Source organism: Phyllostomus hastatus, unplaced genomic scaffold (genome assembly GCF_019186645.2).
Source record: "Phyllostomus hastatus isolate PE091 unplaced genomic scaffold, TTU_PhHast_1.1 phas_contig_34, whole genome shotgun sequence".
Classification (NCBI taxonomy): domain Eukaryota; kingdom Metazoa; phylum Chordata; class Mammalia; order Chiroptera; family Phyllostomidae; genus Phyllostomus; species Phyllostomus hastatus.
In genome coordinates, this window is record NW_025333857.1 from 32118704 (window position 1) to 32135924 (window position 17221).

Sequence of the window (17221 nt, forward strand, 5' to 3'; positions counted from 1 at the left end):
TAGTTATTTTTACTGTGCAAATTTAGATTCACAAATACCTCATTACATAAAAACAGTTCCATGTAAATTTAAGATATAATGTGAAAAAGTAAAACTTTTAAAATATTGTGCTATTTTTTTTTAGGTTTTATTTATTTATTTTTAGAAAGGGAAGGGAGGGAGAAAGAGAGAGAGAGAGAAACATCAATGTGTGGTTGCTGGGGGCCATGGCCTGCAACCCAGGCATGTGCCCTGACTGGGAATCAAACCTGTGACACTTTGGTTCACAGCCTGCGCTCAATCCACTAAGCTACGCCAGCCAGGGCCCAAAAAGTAAAAGTTTTAAAAGAAGCTGTAACAGAACCTACAACTTCAGGATAGAGAAGACTTCCTTTAAAGAGAAAAAGCACAATCATAAAAGATCAAATTTGACATTAAAATTAAGAACATCATCTTGAAAAATGATTTAAATAAAATTTTAAAAAATTAAGAACATCTAGTCATCAAAAGGCACCATATTTAAAGTAAAAAAGGCATGCTAAAGATTAGAAAGATATCTACGAAGTCTACCAAGTATTATTACCAGAATATAAGAAAAGCATTTATAAATCAGTAAGATAAACAATCCCATAAAAAACCCCATATAATTCATAGAAAAGGACCACTAATGGATAAAAATAAATGAAAGCGTTCTCAATTACAGTACTAGCTGGGGAGATGCAAATACTACTACAATGAGGTACCATTGCATATTCCTCAAAATGGCAAAACTTAAGTCTAAAATATTTGGAAGGTGGGAAAATAGATGGACCTACCCATTACTGAGACAAACACTTTGGAGAGAAACTGGTAGTTATCTAATAGTGTTGAAGCAGCAGCATCTACCTGTGTTCTAGAGCAAGCTACTGCTACTAGACATATCCCAGAGCAATCTTCCTCAATGTTGGCTGTTAGCTGTAATAATGAATGGGGGACACTAATTGAACAGATGCCAGGGGTGCCAAGCACTCTTGGTGTGTGGAGATTATGCTACCCCATGTTTTTTGAAGATTCTGCTGGACATTGATTAAGGGAACAGGAAGAGAAAAATACAAGGTCAGATATTTATAAACAGAACTTAACACAAATATTTGTGTTTTAATACAGATGATTTTTAAGAATTCATCCACTTATTAAAGAGATGACCACACTTCCACCAACAGTGACGGCCAATTCAACACACCTGTCTTAGTCTGCATTAGTAGTCACTGTCCTATTCATGGTGATACTACCCATTGGTGCAAAGCCGCTGACTACTACTATTTCTTCTAGCAGTGCACACAAATCCCCTGAGAATCTTGTTCAAATGCAGCATCTGAGTTAATAGGGTAGGGCCCGAGCTTCTGATTTTTAACAGGCTCCAAGCATTCTGATGTTATTGGTCGACTGTCACACTTGGTAGCAAGATGTAGAGGGTGGTTGAGCCCCAGGCATGTTATATTACTTTGCTACAAATTACTTCTCATATTTTAGTAAGTGCATTACTTTAAAATATGAATGTTAGTTTATTATGAATTTTATTTTAGGACAGTATTTGGGAAGTTGCAAAATATTTCTATAAAATGGGATATAGGGTCAAGAACCATGTGCCTAAGTAAACATATACAAGAATATTCCCTACAGTACTGTTTAATAAGCAAACAACTGGAAACAACTAAAATGACCAACAGAAACTTGATATAGTCACATAATGTGGAACATATACCACATTGCAGCAAAAATAAAGAAACTAGAACTACCTGAATAAACACAGAAAAATCTTGGCAAAGTGAGTGAAGAAAGCAAGCTACAGGAAGGATGTATGTTAATTTGGAGTTAGTGATGTGGAATGGGGGAAAGGGTGTAGGATTTAAATGGTGTTTGGAAAAATACTGCTCCAGAGGCAAAGGATCCAGAACTAGATGTCAGAACGCTCAAGTTCAAGTCTCAATTCTGCATCTTACAAACTGTAGCTTTAGGCAATTCAAATAATTAAATTATCTGGGCTTTATTTCATTTGTTTAAAAAGGTCATAAACATTATTTTTCCTAACTCACAAGGCTGTATTTGAGAGGCATATAAGGCAACATGTGTGAGAAACTTTTAACGGGGTAGAAGAGGCAGGTATAATCTTTGTACAGTAAGAGCAAATACCTGGATACATTGGAAATAAAATCTACTAGTAAATAAACCAAACAAGTTTATTTGTTACTCTCTTTTCTTGTCATCACTGATTCTAAAGATATAACATCAATCTTAACATGGAAGGGACAGAGTTGATCAAGTCCTAAATGGCATACAGAAGGGATTTCCTCTATCAAAAGTTTATGCTAATTTTTCACTAAAAAATTGAAATTTATAATATCAAAACAAAATAAGAAAATTGCACATCAGAGTACTCTTATTTAACTAAAACAATGTCACACAACCAGAGTAACTGTTGATTCTCACTGCCCTTCGTATGCAGTGAGCAGGTGGGACATTTTATTAGCCCTGTATCACAGAAGGAGAAACTGACTCAGATGTTGGATAGCTGGCCTGGAATTACAGACCAATGCTAGGTACATTAAGCTACCAAAAACATTGTTTTGTCATGATACTTTATGGTAATTTTAGTTGTCACAGGGATACCGAAAATTGGTAATGTCATTTCATACCCATTTCAAAATGGGCAAAAATACTTAACAAAACAAACCCCTTATCTACTACAGTACCATACCAAGGGACAAATTTAAAACTGCCTAGGCCTGCTAAAAATCTAATCGCATCCTTGCCAATTAACCTTATTAATACTACAGTAGGAGAAAAGAAAGGTCAAAATATGGGTAAGGGTGCTATTCATTTCCTCCATCTCAAATAATATAGCAATTATTACTCAACAGGGATTCTACATTTTTTATTAGTGGAAACATAGCTATCTGCACTGCTTCAAGTAACCCACCATTCTCACTTCCAAAATAGAAATTTATCAACAAAAAGTTGGGACAGCCTTAAATTAGACCATTGCAATTATGAATACTATCAAAACATTGGTTATTAGATATTAGACATTATTATCCAAGTGACTTTATGCTGTAAAAATGTGAGAAACTTTTAATGAAGAAAAGTTCGTTTTAAGTCTTCCTGTTAATGTAAACAGATGAATGCTATTACCACATGTACCTTACTTTTTACTCATTCATTTTGGTAATTTGATCCTTAAAAAAAAAATCAAATGAATCATCTTGCGGATCAAGATTATTACAAAGTATTAAACAGGAATACCTTTTCATAAACAGCCAAAATTTAAAGGTCACCCTCTCTGTAGTCCGTTATTCATCCTTTTATTTACCAAATCCATCTCACACTAACTTAAATCAAAGCATCGTTAAAAAAAATCATGCCTAGGCACTGGCAGAAATTTCACCATGGATTTTTTTTCCCCCCACAAAACGCGCGGTTAACTCTCTTTACAAAGACCTTCACAACAATACAATCTAACTTGACAGAACTTTCGTCTCAGGATTTAAAAAAATCCAAACATAAACTCCAATTATCCAATTCAAAATTCCCGACGCGTCTACCCTAGAGTTCAAAAATAGGTAAGATTTAAGTTCACCCACGTAGAGAAAAAGAACCCTACCGCGCGACCGAAATACACAAATCACTAAGCACCCGGCAGATTCGATCTCAAATCGAGGCTGACACACGAGGACATTCAGGAGAAAGCTCTTGGGTACCGCGAATCTCAGAGTGAACCTGACCTCACCTGTCGGTTCACAAGGAGATAAGCAAAGGAAGTGACATGAGACCCTTCTCGGCAAGAAGGACCTAATAAGACCTTTCCTAGTCTGTCAGTCCGTCCCTCCCTGCCCCCAGATTCCCGCAACCAGGTGGACCCCAGGTACCCTATTCTACCTTTCCCTTCCACCGAACCACTGGAGAAGGCTCTCCAAAATGCAGACCCAATCCGGAGGGGCTTCCCTGCCTTAGCCCGGCGTCCAGTGGGATCCCGGTCTCCAACAACAAAAGACGCCTCCTGCTCCCCTCCCCCCGCCCAGCCGGCGGCTTCAGGTCCCTCCGACGCTGCGGCTCCGGGCCTAGCGCCCCCTCCTCAAGCTCGGTCGCAGTGCCCCAGCCCCCGCGGCCTCACGCACCTGCACCTGAGGAGCTGCAGCCAAGGTGTCTGGCAGAAAGAAAGGGCTGGGAGGGAAGGTCTGCCGACGCGCTGTCCTCCACAAGGCGCGATCCGTGAAGCTGCCGCCGCGGCTGGATTCTCCCAGCGTGTGGACGGGCCGGGCCAAGGAGGAGAGACGAGAGCTGCTGTCCCCGGCGACCGGACGAGTAAAGACGGCAGCGCCCGAGAGGGCCCACTCGCGCTCCCGAGTCCCGCCTCCTCGCAACGGCCCTGCTCCTCCACACAGGCTCGTGTTCTGCTGACTAACGGCCCCGGCGCAAGGCGCTGGAGCTGCCGCCGCCGCCGGCTGCTCTCGGGCCTTAAGTCCCGAGTGGCCGTGGTCGCAGCTGCCGCTGCCGCCGCCGCCGCCGCCACCACCGCCGCCCTTTCTGGCACTGCAGACACCACCCAGACCTAGCCAGTTCTTTCTTCTCTTCAATCCTCCTTTCCTTGCTCCTTTTCAGCCTGGCAGCCGCCGGGCTCCCCTCGTGGCGGGAGGAAGGCAGAAAAGGAAGCAAGGGGCACGAGGAGAGGACTTGCTCAGGCAGGAGTTGGTCACTGACTGGATGAGGATGCCAACGCTGACCCGGGCTCCAGCCTGCAAGCTGGCCGGGGGAGGAACGCAGCCTAGCTTCGCCCGACTTCCACCAATCACAATTCGTCGTACGGAGTCGGGCGCCAGGAGAGGCTGAGCTGAGTCGGCAGGAGGCGGGGATTGCGGAAAAGAAGAGCCAATAGAAGTAAAAGTTCCCTGTACCTCCGCCTAGATCAACTGCCCAGTTCGGACCAATGGGGGAATTCTCGCTTCGAAGAAAGGGGGATTTATATGTGGGGTTTGATAGAGATACTAAGTGGAGGGAGCCAGTACTGGCTCCGTGCTAGAGCCTCGAAGTTGCTGAGGAGCTGAGGGTGTCCTTTGACCTCCTACAAAGTCACGTGGGCTGGCAGGGGCGGGGCGGAAAAGCCGGATAAGTTCCTTCCGGGTCAGTGACGGAGGCGTCTACTCCTAGAGGTAGTTTCTGGCGTCTTGGTCTTATCTGCATCTTCGTTGTCCCAGCGCATGGTGATTGTGATTTTGGCGATGAGCTCCCAGAAAGGGAACGTGGCCCGTTCCAGGCCTCAGAGGCATCAGAATACGTTTAGCTTCAAAAATGACAAGTTTGATAAGACTGTTCAAACCAAGGTAGGAACCTGTTGCTCGAAATCTGACTCTAGGAAGGAATGAGTGGTTCAGGGGAGGGGAGAGAGGAAATGAAAGGATTTGGCGAGGGCGAGTGTGGACCGCAGCCCAGAGTTAGTTTTGGCTGCAGTGCAACCCTTTCCAAAATGACATTCCCACACCCTTTCTTTGACCTCGATATGTTGACTTATAAATGTATTTGGCAGTCAATACTTAAATAATTTCACAAAGTGAATGGGACCCTCGTCAAACCTAAAATGCAAATGGGTCAATTGAGTTGTTGAACACTCCCATCTGGTTCACACATTTGCCGTAGGAGAACGAGGACTATGGCTGGAGTGTCAGAGTTTGTACAACGTTTATGCAGCAACCATTTCTTCTTGGAAAACGTTAAGCTCACAAATTTGTAGGAAGAATGTGAAGGACTGGTCGCTTCTAGCCCTAATGCCTCACCAACATAATGGGTAGAAGATGATTTTGTAAAGATTATGTTGAGGATCAAACTGTGATTAATATATTAAAAGCATGCTTTACTTCTCATAAGTTACTTACTTCTTTTTTAAAAAATAGTTTATTTATTTTTAAAGAGAGGGGAAGGGAGAGAGAAACGGAGAGGAACATCAGTGTGTTCTCGTCTCTCATTGGTTCCAGATACCCAGCTGGGGACCTGGCCCACAACCCAGGCATGTGCCCTGACTGGGAATGGAACCAGTGACCCTTTGGTTCCCAGGCCGGCGCTCAACCCACTGACCCGCACCAGCCAGGGCTCATTTACTTCTGCAGCAGGATTTCTGTAAGCTGGAAGAAAATTCAGACTTCCTACATAGCCAGAGGTGTTGGGTTGTATACAACTACTAATTTGCTATAGGTATCCTCCATAGTCCTATGTAGAGATTATTGAGGAGATGGTGGAAGCCAAGGGCATCTTAGGGGCCACCATCACATGAGATAAACTTGATATTCAGATAAACTGGAGTTCAAATTTACCAGATGTGTGATGTGAGTGAATAATTTCTCTAAGCTTTACTTGAGTTTCAAATGAGAAACCTGGCAGGATTGTTGTGAAGCTAAACTAAATGAGGTACATAAATGGGCTAGATTATAAGTGTCCAAAAAGTGATTAAGTTTTTGACATTGAGAAAGAAATTAATGTTGAAAGTAAACTATTTATGGTAACTTGTGGTCCCCTTTTCCTTTCCTCTTTCTGTCTTCACAAACTCTACAAATATTTAATGAGCACATGCCTTGTACAGGGCCCTATGCTCAGGTGCATACAATTGAGTTGACTTTGTCTTGAAGGAATTTATAGTTTCCTGAGTCACTGGACAATAAGCAAGCACAAAGATGTATGGTTATGAATTATAATAAGTTCTGGTGAGGGAAAGACAGTTCAGTAAAGAGGGATATTTTCAATTAAGTGCTCAGGGAACCTCTTGTTTACCTTAGGTTCAGATTCAGAAAAAAAACAAAAACAAAACTGAAGCAACATTTGGAAAAATTTCCCCAAGTTTGTGCCTACTGTCACTAGGTACTGAATAAAAAGCAGTGCTATTCGCTATAGATATCTGTCTGGTCCTGTATTCTTAACTGTAAGTTTTGGCACAACCATTTAAATCTGATTGTTTTTCATTAGATGATAAAACAGTTTTAATAACTATGTTGCTATCGTGTACCTTACTGCACTTTTTGTACTTAAGTACAAGACTTCTTGAGCTTGTACTTCTTGTGCTAGCAGTCCTTCATAGACTTACTGTACTTTTTCACTGTGCATTTTCTTGGTGTCATCTAACAGCCATGTTATTGTGGTCTTAAATCTTTTCATGAGTCTCAAGTTTCGTCACTAAGTGTTAATTTTGTACATTACTTTTAGCATTAAATCCTTTGCTTCTTTTTAAATTGTGAGGAAGCCTCATTTGTCCAATGGTATAAACACCAGGTGTTTTGTTATTGGAGGTAGTGACAAAAACATCAAGAAATATTTTATTGAGCAAAGATAATTAGGTTGATTGTTTGTCTGTCTAATGGAGGACTAATAATTGGCTGCATTTATAGCAAATTCTGGAGCCAGCTAGATGCCGCTACTTAAAGCCAAGATTTTGTCAGAAGCATCTGACTCTGACTTAATTCCTATGCTTTATATCAGAGAGCTATTTGATTCAGTGACATCTAACAAAGGAGTGATGAGTTCATGATTCTCTGTAACTTTCCTTAAACAATTGTAGTAACAATTGACAACATGTACCTCATTATTTTGCAGGAGTTCTGCATGATAGTTTTCCATCTCCTTCTGTGCCAAGCAATTTGTCAGGACATCACTGAAATTAGAACATGGATAATGACAGATATTTTATTGGGAAATTTATATAGGTGAAGCACCCATTCCCAAAAGGGTAGGAGTGATAGCTGTCTTCGTATACTTGGATATTTTCTAGAACTGGAGAGAATCTTGTTCTGTGGCATTCCACACTTGGACCAAAGTTTCAAACTAACAGAGGTAAATTTTAGCTTAATATAAGGGAGTTGTCTGATAGCGAGGAGCTGGCACTGTGATTTTACACTTTACCTTCCCTGGGGTTATTTGAAAGAGGCCTCTATAGCTATTTGCCTGCAGTGCCCTCTTGGGACTTGAAGGGGCGGAAATAGGATTAAATCTCTTCTAGTCATTTGGTACTAAAATGTAGATATTATTAGGACAGTCTTGTGATTCTTACTGGAAAGGCAGTGCTGTGTAATGAGAAGAATACTAGAATAAGAAAAAAGAGCCACATTTTGACCTCAGTTCTCTCATTTATTTTGATCTACAATATGGGGTTAGTACTATCTGTTGTCTTATTTTCCTCTCAGAGATCTCTATGGGGATCATTAAAAAATATTTTAAAGAAATAATGATACAAATACGAACTAAACATAAAACACATAATTTATGTGGACTTGCGTTTGCTCAAAGCCTAAAAAAATTAGAGAAGAAATGCATACTTATTGAGAAATATTAAAATAATAGAGAAATGAGCCCCAGCTGGTGTGGCTCAGTAGATTAAGCGCTAGCCTGTAAACCATTCAATTCCTAGTCAATGGACATACCTGCATTGTGGGCCACAATCAACGACCTTTTGGTTTGCAGTCTCGTGCTCAATCCACTGAGTCACACCAGCCAAGGCAAATTACTTTCATATTAATAAAGTTTTTCACTGTGACAAATATAAAGCTGCAGTGAAGTTTTTGTATCACATATTTGTTCCACACATGTTATCAAACATCATGCATCAACCTATGGGTATGGAGTTCAGCATAAAATACTGGCATGACTTCAATTGAAGCTCATGGTGTGGTGGGTAAGGTAACATATTAATCAAATAATCTCTCAAGCATGTTAATACAAATGGCATTAAGGCCTATGAAGGAAAAGTCCACTCTAAGGGAACCCTGAGAGTATCTGACAGGAAGAATTGATTAAGTTTGGAGGGTTAAAAAGGCTTTCCTGAGATCTGAAGGATGCATAGCATTTAACTAAATAAAATGGGAAGATCATATATCATCTTCTGAAGGATGCTATTTGTTTGGTATATATATTCAGCATTGTTTTTACTAGTATTCCTAAAATGTTTGGGCTCTAGGATTATGTGATCTCAGTAAGGCAGGAGTCAACTTCATGGTGAAATTACTTTGGAAATACTAAACTAGATTTTACTTTTAGGGAATCATAGTATACATTAGTATAATGCACTCATATGTTTTGCAGTTTAAAAAAATTAAGTCAACCAAAACTTGCTTGGCTGTGGAAACCTTTGGTTTACGTAATGCCTACCAAACTTGAACTGATTTTGTGGGGGGACACTCAATTTTGGGAAACTCTTGTCTTTACCTTGAGATGGAAAAGGAAAATGAAAATCGATGGCTATATACTCTAAATAGTTCTGGAACTGCTGTTAGTAACAGCTAATATTTTATGCTTAAGTGCGTTAGTCACTGTGCACACTTAATGCATGTTATCTGATTTGATCTTCAAAATAGCCCTATGATAATGATATAATTATCCCATTTTACATATTGGGAAATTAGAACTTAGAGGTAAATGATGTGTCCAAAGTTACATAACTAGCAGATGGCTATCCATCGCTTAGGTGAGGTGTATGCTAGGAGATCTCATAAGACAATTAAAAAAGAAAGCCTTCCTTTGTTTATGTGTTCAGTTGTCATTGTTTTTTAATACTGTATTTTTGTGCATAATGGAAGCAGTGTGACACCAATTGGATTTATGTTAAATGTATCTTCCCCCCAATTGACTTGTTATTAAATTCAACATATTTTTTCAATTGACAGAGTGACAGTCTCTGATGTGCTGGGTCTTATGATGTATGAGTGCAGAAAAATATTATTCCAAATAAAAGTCATAGTGCTAGTGAATATTCACTATTGTGAGTATTTTGAAGTATTCTCAATTATTTACCTCTCATGTCCCCCCCCCATACCCCTCCCCCCCCCAGCACTAAATAATTTCATCCTTGCTTGGTATATTCTATATACCTACATTTTCAAGGTGCTTTCACATGAAGCCAGTAAATTGATTTGTATGTTTCTTAATGTTGAGACCTACTATAATATAATTGTTTTTGTACCTCAATCTTATGTTTTCTTTTTATTTTTCTTAAAGATTTTATTTATTTTTGGAGAGAGGGGAAGGGAGGGAGAAAGAGAGGGAAAGAAACCTCTGTGTGAGGGAGAAACATCAATGTGCTGCCTCTAGTGCCCCGACCTGGGACTGAACTGCATCCCAGGCATGTGCCCTGACCAGGAATTGAACAAGCGACCTTTAGCTTTGTGGATGAAGGCCCAGCTGAGTCACACCAGTCAGGGCTCAATCATATATTTTAGACATTTATTTAATATTCAGTGAATGACAGTTGAAACTAATTTGCCTTAATTTGATCTGTGTTAAGGAATAGTGGAATAGTACTCTACTCACTTTTGGGTTATGCAGTTTTATAATTAAATTGTCAATACTTGTTTCTACAGGAAGTTAAATACTGTACTACACTATTAGAAATATTCTCAGAATTTTTCATCTAGGTAAATTAGTTCACCTGAGAGAGAAAGTCATCATTTATATTAACTCTCCCCCAAATAGTTTATTTTTCATTTAGAGAAATGCTAGTAGGGAATGGAGCAGTTGGACAAAGAACCTCAGGGCAGAAAGTTAAGCTGCTGTGGCATTTGTTATTTTAAGCTGTAGGGCTCTTTCCCCACCTGCACAAGTGTTAATATGAGGTCACAGACAGGTGTACAGGGAACCCGGCTGTCCTCACAGCAACCCTGCTGCCAGCTCACTCTGTCTTCAGTCGTCCTTGCTCTTTTTCTCACATTGAAAGGAAGAAATGAGAAGAAGATAAAGAAATAGCTAACACGCTTAAGATTCCTTGCTGATATTTTCCTTATCGCTCTAGGCCAAATAGCACTTAAATATAGTGAGTAAGTTAAATAAACATTCCTTTTCTGAACTTGTCTGGTATGTGCAAGGCCTCCTGCATGAAGGTAATTATCAGTAGGATTTCTTAGTTGCTAACTTAAGCAGAATAGAAATTTATTGGAAAGATACTGAGCTGCTCTCACAAAGCTTAGAAAAAGTACTTACTTATTTGATTTGCGTCTTTTTTTTTTTTTTTTTTTCTGTCCAAGATCCATCCCCAGGTTGGCCATTACTACTGGGAAATTTGATTCTCATTTGGTTTTGTGCATATCCAACTTGATGCAATCTTCCAGACTTTCAGTGCCCCCTGCCCTAACCATTCCAGTCTGCATCCTAATTGATAGTTTATTATAATCAAATATAGACATAGTGTTAAAAATAAAATTTCTCTCACTTTCTTGCCCTGCCTGACTATGTTTCCTTGTAGTTTTACGTAGTGGCGTTTGTTGCACCATCCGCCACCCCGATGGAACCCTTTCTCCCATTGCCGCTTCAGTCTGTTTCTTTCTCATTCAGAACCCCAGCTCTTCAGAAATACATACCATCAGACTGTTATGCCCTCCAGATCTGTCCTTACTTTCTAGTTATGCCTCCTCATTTGTGCCTGGCTCACTGCTTTTCCACAATTCCTGTCATGTTTAGTGATTGCTTTATCCACATGGATAATCCAACATTTGATTTCTCAGCTTTAAATTCCCCCCACCCCCACTTTCGAAATCTACTTCCATGGTCAAAAACCTTAAATACTCTTCTTGCTTATAATTGCTTCACTTACAAGGTTTTTAAAAATACTGACCACCATCTCTTTCTTGGTTTCCTTATTCCTTAGATAGATAGATAGATAGATAGATAGTCCTGCAGAAGTAAGGCCTGCTTGAGTGTGGTTGGTAGGGTAATAATATGGGTGTAATGGTTTATAGTTTTCATTTGAACATTTTACCTACAACGTCATGTGGTGTGCTTGAGTGTGATATTGTTAAATTATAGAATTACCTGCTTATGATTTTGTAATAAAAAGGGCATGTTATTTGTTCTGGACCCTGTATTTTTAACTTCATTGGCTACTACTGTCAACCCTTCCACTTTTCACTGTACTTCATTCATGCCCCCCTTTTCCCACCTTATCTAGCTTGGAGTGCATGCTCCATTAACCACTGCTTTTTTTGCACATATCTCAGCTCCCTTATTCTTCTTTCCCTCTGTGGTATTTGCCTGAGAGAATCCTAACCTTGCTTAGATCCAGCTTTCTGTTACTGTATCATCACATGTACCAGACTACCTGTGTCTGTACCCATATACGCTGCCCTTCTGTGGGTAAAAGGCCTGTCTCTCCCAAGTCTAGCCCTTCTACTTGAACACTGGAGTTCTGTCCATAAAGGACTTAGTTGTTTCCCATGTTCTCTTGCATCATCAATCTTTCCATCTCTAATGGGTTATTTAATTTTCTTAAAAAAACTCTCCTTAGGTAGAATCCATGTTCTTTTATAGTTCCACCCTATATTTTCTTCCTCTTAATAGAAAAGCCTCTGGTTCTCCACTAATTTACCTTCCATTGTTTCTATCCCTGTTTCACCAAAATCACTCTTGTAAAGGTTATTGATCTCACTTTCCAAATCCTTGGTTAATAATGCTCAGAATGCTGCTCAGTTCTCACCTCATTCAGTTGCTCAGCAGCATTTGCCTCTTGGTCTCCTGAAATAATTTCTTCATTCAGCTCAGTCCATGGTTTTAAATACCATCTTTACACTAATAACTTTGAGATCTGGAACTCCAGGCCAGCCTGCTCCTGATCTGCAGAGTTATTGTTAAACTACCTGCTTGACCTCTATTCTTGAAAATCCAAAAGGCATATTAAATTTAACACGGCAAAGAAAGAAATCTTCATTTTTCTCTCTCAAACCTTTTCTCCTTTCAGTTCTCCAACTTTGTACACAACCCCACCATTTACCCACCTTCTCAAACCACAAATATAATCATCCTTGGTTCTTGGCCTTTTCTCACCTTGTGTGTTTCAATTTATTATCAGTGCAAAGTTGTTATGTTACATTAGTTTTCATAATCTCATTACTTTCTGACATACTGTTTTTTCATTTGTTTGTCTTATTTATAGCCCACTGTAGAATATGATTTCTATGAAGGAAAGATTTTCTTTACATTCTCAAGAACTGCTACATAAGAATTGCTATGTAGGAGGCATTATATAAGTAGTTGGTGATTGAATAAGGTAAATAAATAATTCTAACAGTATGTTAAATGCTGTGATGAAGGTAGAACAGGGGAGTATCAAAATAAATCAGAAATAAAGGGAGAAATGGAATAATTGACAAAGTGTTATCTTCAAGGAGGTAGTACATTTTGGGGATGAGAGGGTCAAGGAGAAGTTGAGTGGAATCAGGTGGATGAATGGAATAAGGGAGGAAGAAGAATGGGTGCTGATGGTTTTGCAGGAAGCTGAGGGAGTTTAATCTGAAAACAAAATGAAGGATCAGGTAAAATTGTTGTTGCACTAGGGAATCTTTAGAAATCGAGGCTTCTCTTTTATTTATTTTTGAGGGAAGAATTTGGACATTTTGGAATTTTCTCAGTAATATTTGAGTGAAGGAATAAAGGTCATCTGAAAAGAAAGAGGGAAGGCCAAAAAAGGCCAAGAGTCTGAAGGATTTTTCCAAAACAAGATTATAAATAGGTATTTATATTTATTTCCAAGATGAACATATTAAATTATGTGATGGCAAAATCACAAGTCTGAAAGCCTCTTTTATGTAATAGGCTCTCTGGTTAGAAGACTGTTCTTAACTAAGACCTGTTTGCTAAAACAATAGCCAAATGATCCTTGACCAGTGCAACTCGGTTGGTTGGGTATCGTCTACGAAGCGAAAGGTTGTTGGTTTGATTCCCTGTCACGGCATTTGCCTGAGTTGAGGGTTCGTCTCTGGGCAAGGGGCGCATGTGACAGGCAACCGATGGATGTTTCTCTCTCACTTCAATGGTTCTCGCCCTCTTTCTCTCTCCCTCACTTCCCCTCTCTCTAAAAATAAATAAATACAATCTTAAAAAAAAGAAAAGATAGTCAAATGGATTGATCTCAAGCTGTCAATTAAAATTCCAGTACTAGTCAGTTTAGGCCAGTGTTCATGTAAGTGGATGTAGTCTGTTTTACTTTGGTTTTGGTCAGGTTACTTTGAAGAATAAAAATGTTTTGAAGTGTACGTATTGGGTAGGGAAATTTCTTGTGAGTTGTCAGATTTCAGATGTTTTTGGATTTTTGGCCAAAGGTATCAAGCTCTTTAAGACTGGCAATATGGTGTGGTAGAAGACATTGATCTTAGAATCAAAAGATTTAGATCAAATTCTCTGCTATTTACTGGCTGTATGATCTTCAACAAATTTCTTAACCTGTCAGGGTCTCAGTGGGTTTAGCTGTATTGTGCGAGTTCAGTAAAGTTTATGGAAATGCTCACGTGGTACCTGGCATTAAGTGTTCTGTAAGTGCTAGTCCATTCTTTCATCTTAACTCAGGTGTTCATCATGCTCACATGCTACTCCCTCAGTGACTGACTTTCCTGATGAATCCTGTTGGAATGTCTCTCTCCTTCCCTGTGGCATTTATTGTCCTCACCACACATATGGTGCATGTCATATTAGTTACTAGTATGTAAGTCTTGGCTTTTGCTCTCACATACACATGCAGGCATATTCTCTATCTCTTAGAGAACAGGGATTCAAGTATGTTTTAACTACCCATGGAGTATGATATGCACCCATAGCAGCAGTTCTATCCTGTGCAATGAAGGAATAGAAATCAGGCAGTTCTTATTGACATTGTACAGTGGGTTATTGATCTTTGGTAATTCACCTGTCTTTGTTGAGTCCCTGGCACTAAGAAGATATGAATCCTTCAATAAGTAACTACTTTGAAAATTGGAGGAAAGGTAAAGATGAAGCATTTTCATTCCATAAACTTCTGTTGAAGTATAACATACAAACATAGAAAAGTGCCAAAATCATAGTAGAGTTCAATGAATTTTCACAAAGTGGACACAGTCATGTAACCCAATACCCAGATCAGGAGAATGCACTGGCCTCTCCTCATTATTACCACTGTCTTTCTGAAATGTAACCTTTATCTTGATGAATAACATGAAATACTTTATTTTCTTGATTATGCTGTTACAGTTGTCCTGATTTTTCCTCTTTTACCTTCCTCCACCAAGTACCTTCCTTCCCTCCAGCAATCTCTCCTCGCCCCTTAGTTCATGTCCATGGGTTATGCATATAAATTCTTTGGCTTCTCCATCTCCTATACTATTCTTAACCTCTCCCTGTTGATTTTGTACCTACCATTTATGCTTCTTATTCCCCCATTCTCTCCCTTCCCCTTTCCAGCTGATAACCTTCCAAATGATCTACATATCTATGATTCTGTTCCTATTCTAGTTGTTTGCTTAGTTTATTGTTTTTTTAGATTGAGTTGTTGATAGTATGAATTTGTTGTCATTTTAATGTTCATAGTTTTGATCTTCTTTTTCTTAAATAAGTCCCTTTAACATTTCATGTAGTAATGGTTTGGTGACGATGAACTCCTTTAGCTTTACTTTGTCTGGGAAGTGCTTTATCTGCCCTTCCATTCTAAACGATAGCTTTGCTGGATAGAGTATTCTTGGTTGTAGACCCTTGCTTTTTCATCACTTTGAAGACTTCTTGACAGTCCTTTCTTACCTGTAAAATTCCTTTTGAGAAGTCAGCTTATAAGCCTAAGGGACCTCTTTTGTATATAACTCTCTGCTTTTCTCTTGCTGCTTTTAACATTCCCCTTCATCTTTAACCCTTATCATTTTAATTATACTGTGTCTTGCTGTGGTCCTCTTTGGGTCCAACTTGTTTGAGACTCTCTGTGCTTCCTGGACTTATATGACTGTTTCCTTCACCAAATTAAGGAAGTTTTCTTTCATTATTTTTTCCAATAAATTTTTAGTTTCTTGCTTTTCCTCTTCTGGCATCCCTATGATTCCAGTGTTGAGACTTTTGGAGATGTCTCAGAGTCTTATATTCTCCACATACTTTTGAATTCTTGATCCTTCATTCTGTTCTGGTTGAATGTTTTTTTCATCCTTGTGTTCTAAATCATTGATTTGAATCCCAGCTTCCTTCCCTTCATTGTGACTTCCCTGTGGTTTTTTCTTTATTTCATTTAGTGTAACCTTCATTTCTTCTTTTTTGTTGTTGCCATAATCAGTGATCTCTCTGAGCATCCTGATCACCAAGGTTTTAACTTTGCATCTGATAGGTTGGCTATCTCCATTTTATTTAATACTTGTTTGGGGTTTTGTTCTGTTCGTTCATTTGGGCCATATTTCTTTGTCTTCTCAATTTGGCGGCCTCCCTATGTTTGTTTCTGGGTATTAGGTAGAGCTGCTTTGACTCCCTGTGTTAGTGTACCTGTTAAGTTGTGTGTGGCAGAGCCTTAGGTATTTGCCAGGGCTGGGCAACCAGCTTCAGTGCTTTGTGGCACTGTGGAGGGGGAGGGGTTGGAGAGAGGACTGTGCTGCTACCTGGCCTCTGGAGGCTTGTCTGCCATTTGCCCTATTTCCTTCACTTCACCCACTGCCCAAGTGCAACTGGCAGCCTTCCAGCTATTGCCCCAGTGTTGAATCCCAGAGTGGGTGGGTTTGCATGGGTTTTAAGACTGTGTGGACCCTTTAAATGGACTCTCCTGAGGAACTGGCAGCTTCTTCTGTTGCCCTAAACCCCACTCGTTTTTCCAGCCAGATGTTATGAGGCTTTTTCTTCCTGGCGCTAGAACCCTGGGCTGCATGGTCTGGTCTGGAGCTGGGATAGCTTGCTCCCAAGGTATCCCTCCTGATTTTCATTCACCATACGTAGATGTGGGGCACCCATCCCACTGCCACAGCCTGTCCACACCAAACTGCGTCCTCTCTGCCCCGGTTCCCCAGCTCCACCCCTCCTACTTGTCTGGATGAATATGGCTTCCTTAAATACTTGGTTATCTGACTTCTATACAGTTCTATTTTCTAGCAGTTCTGGGAGTTTTAGTTTTGAAGTTAGTTGTGATTCTTGTGGTTGCCAAAGGAGGTGAAGCATGTCTACCTATGCCTCTATTTTGACCGGAAGTTCGTGAATATGAAGTATTTTAAAATAGTCACAGCTTTTGAGGGCCCAGGAGAGAGAGAGGTACAGGTACCTGGGTGACCAGTTTCTCTTTCTAGAAATTGTGTTAGTGGATATAGTTAAGCATCCTAATGCTTTGTATAACACATCTTTGTAATGCTTATAATACTTCTTTGGCCGAAAGAAATTGTTAGATTTGATTTCCCAGCAGTGATTAATTTGGTATCTGTAGGATTTTTGGCTTCTAAAAATACCAAGAGTAAATTTGAAGTTCCCGATAGCTTTGGAACTGATT

General features: G+C 39.8%; 2 protein-coding genes across 3 annotated transcripts in view; one reads left to right on the top strand and one right to left on the bottom strand.

Annotated features, from left to right (window-relative positions):
• The window catches only part of ABHD17B (abhydrolase domain containing 17B, depalmitoylase), a 41840-nt gene extending 37083 nt beyond the window's left edge, over positions 1 to 4757 (bottom strand). For both annotated transcript variants that reach the window (XM_045840889.1, XM_045840890.1), the window contains exon 1: positions 4134 to 4757. The gene's annotated coding sequence lies outside the window, so the exon portion shown is untranslated. The remainder of the gene's footprint in view (positions 1 to 4133) is intronic.
• Positions 4758 to 5127: 370 nt separating this feature from the next.
• Positions 5128 to 17221, top strand: part of CUNH9orf85 (chromosome unknown C9orf85 homolog) — a 54513-nt gene continuing 42419 nt past the window's right edge. The window contains exon 1 of the mRNA XM_045840702.1: positions 5128 to 5336. Coding sequence (XP_045696658.1) covers positions 5214 to 5336 — 123 coding nt within the window. The 5' untranslated portion in view covers positions 5128 to 5213. The remainder of the gene's footprint in view (positions 5337 to 17221) is intronic.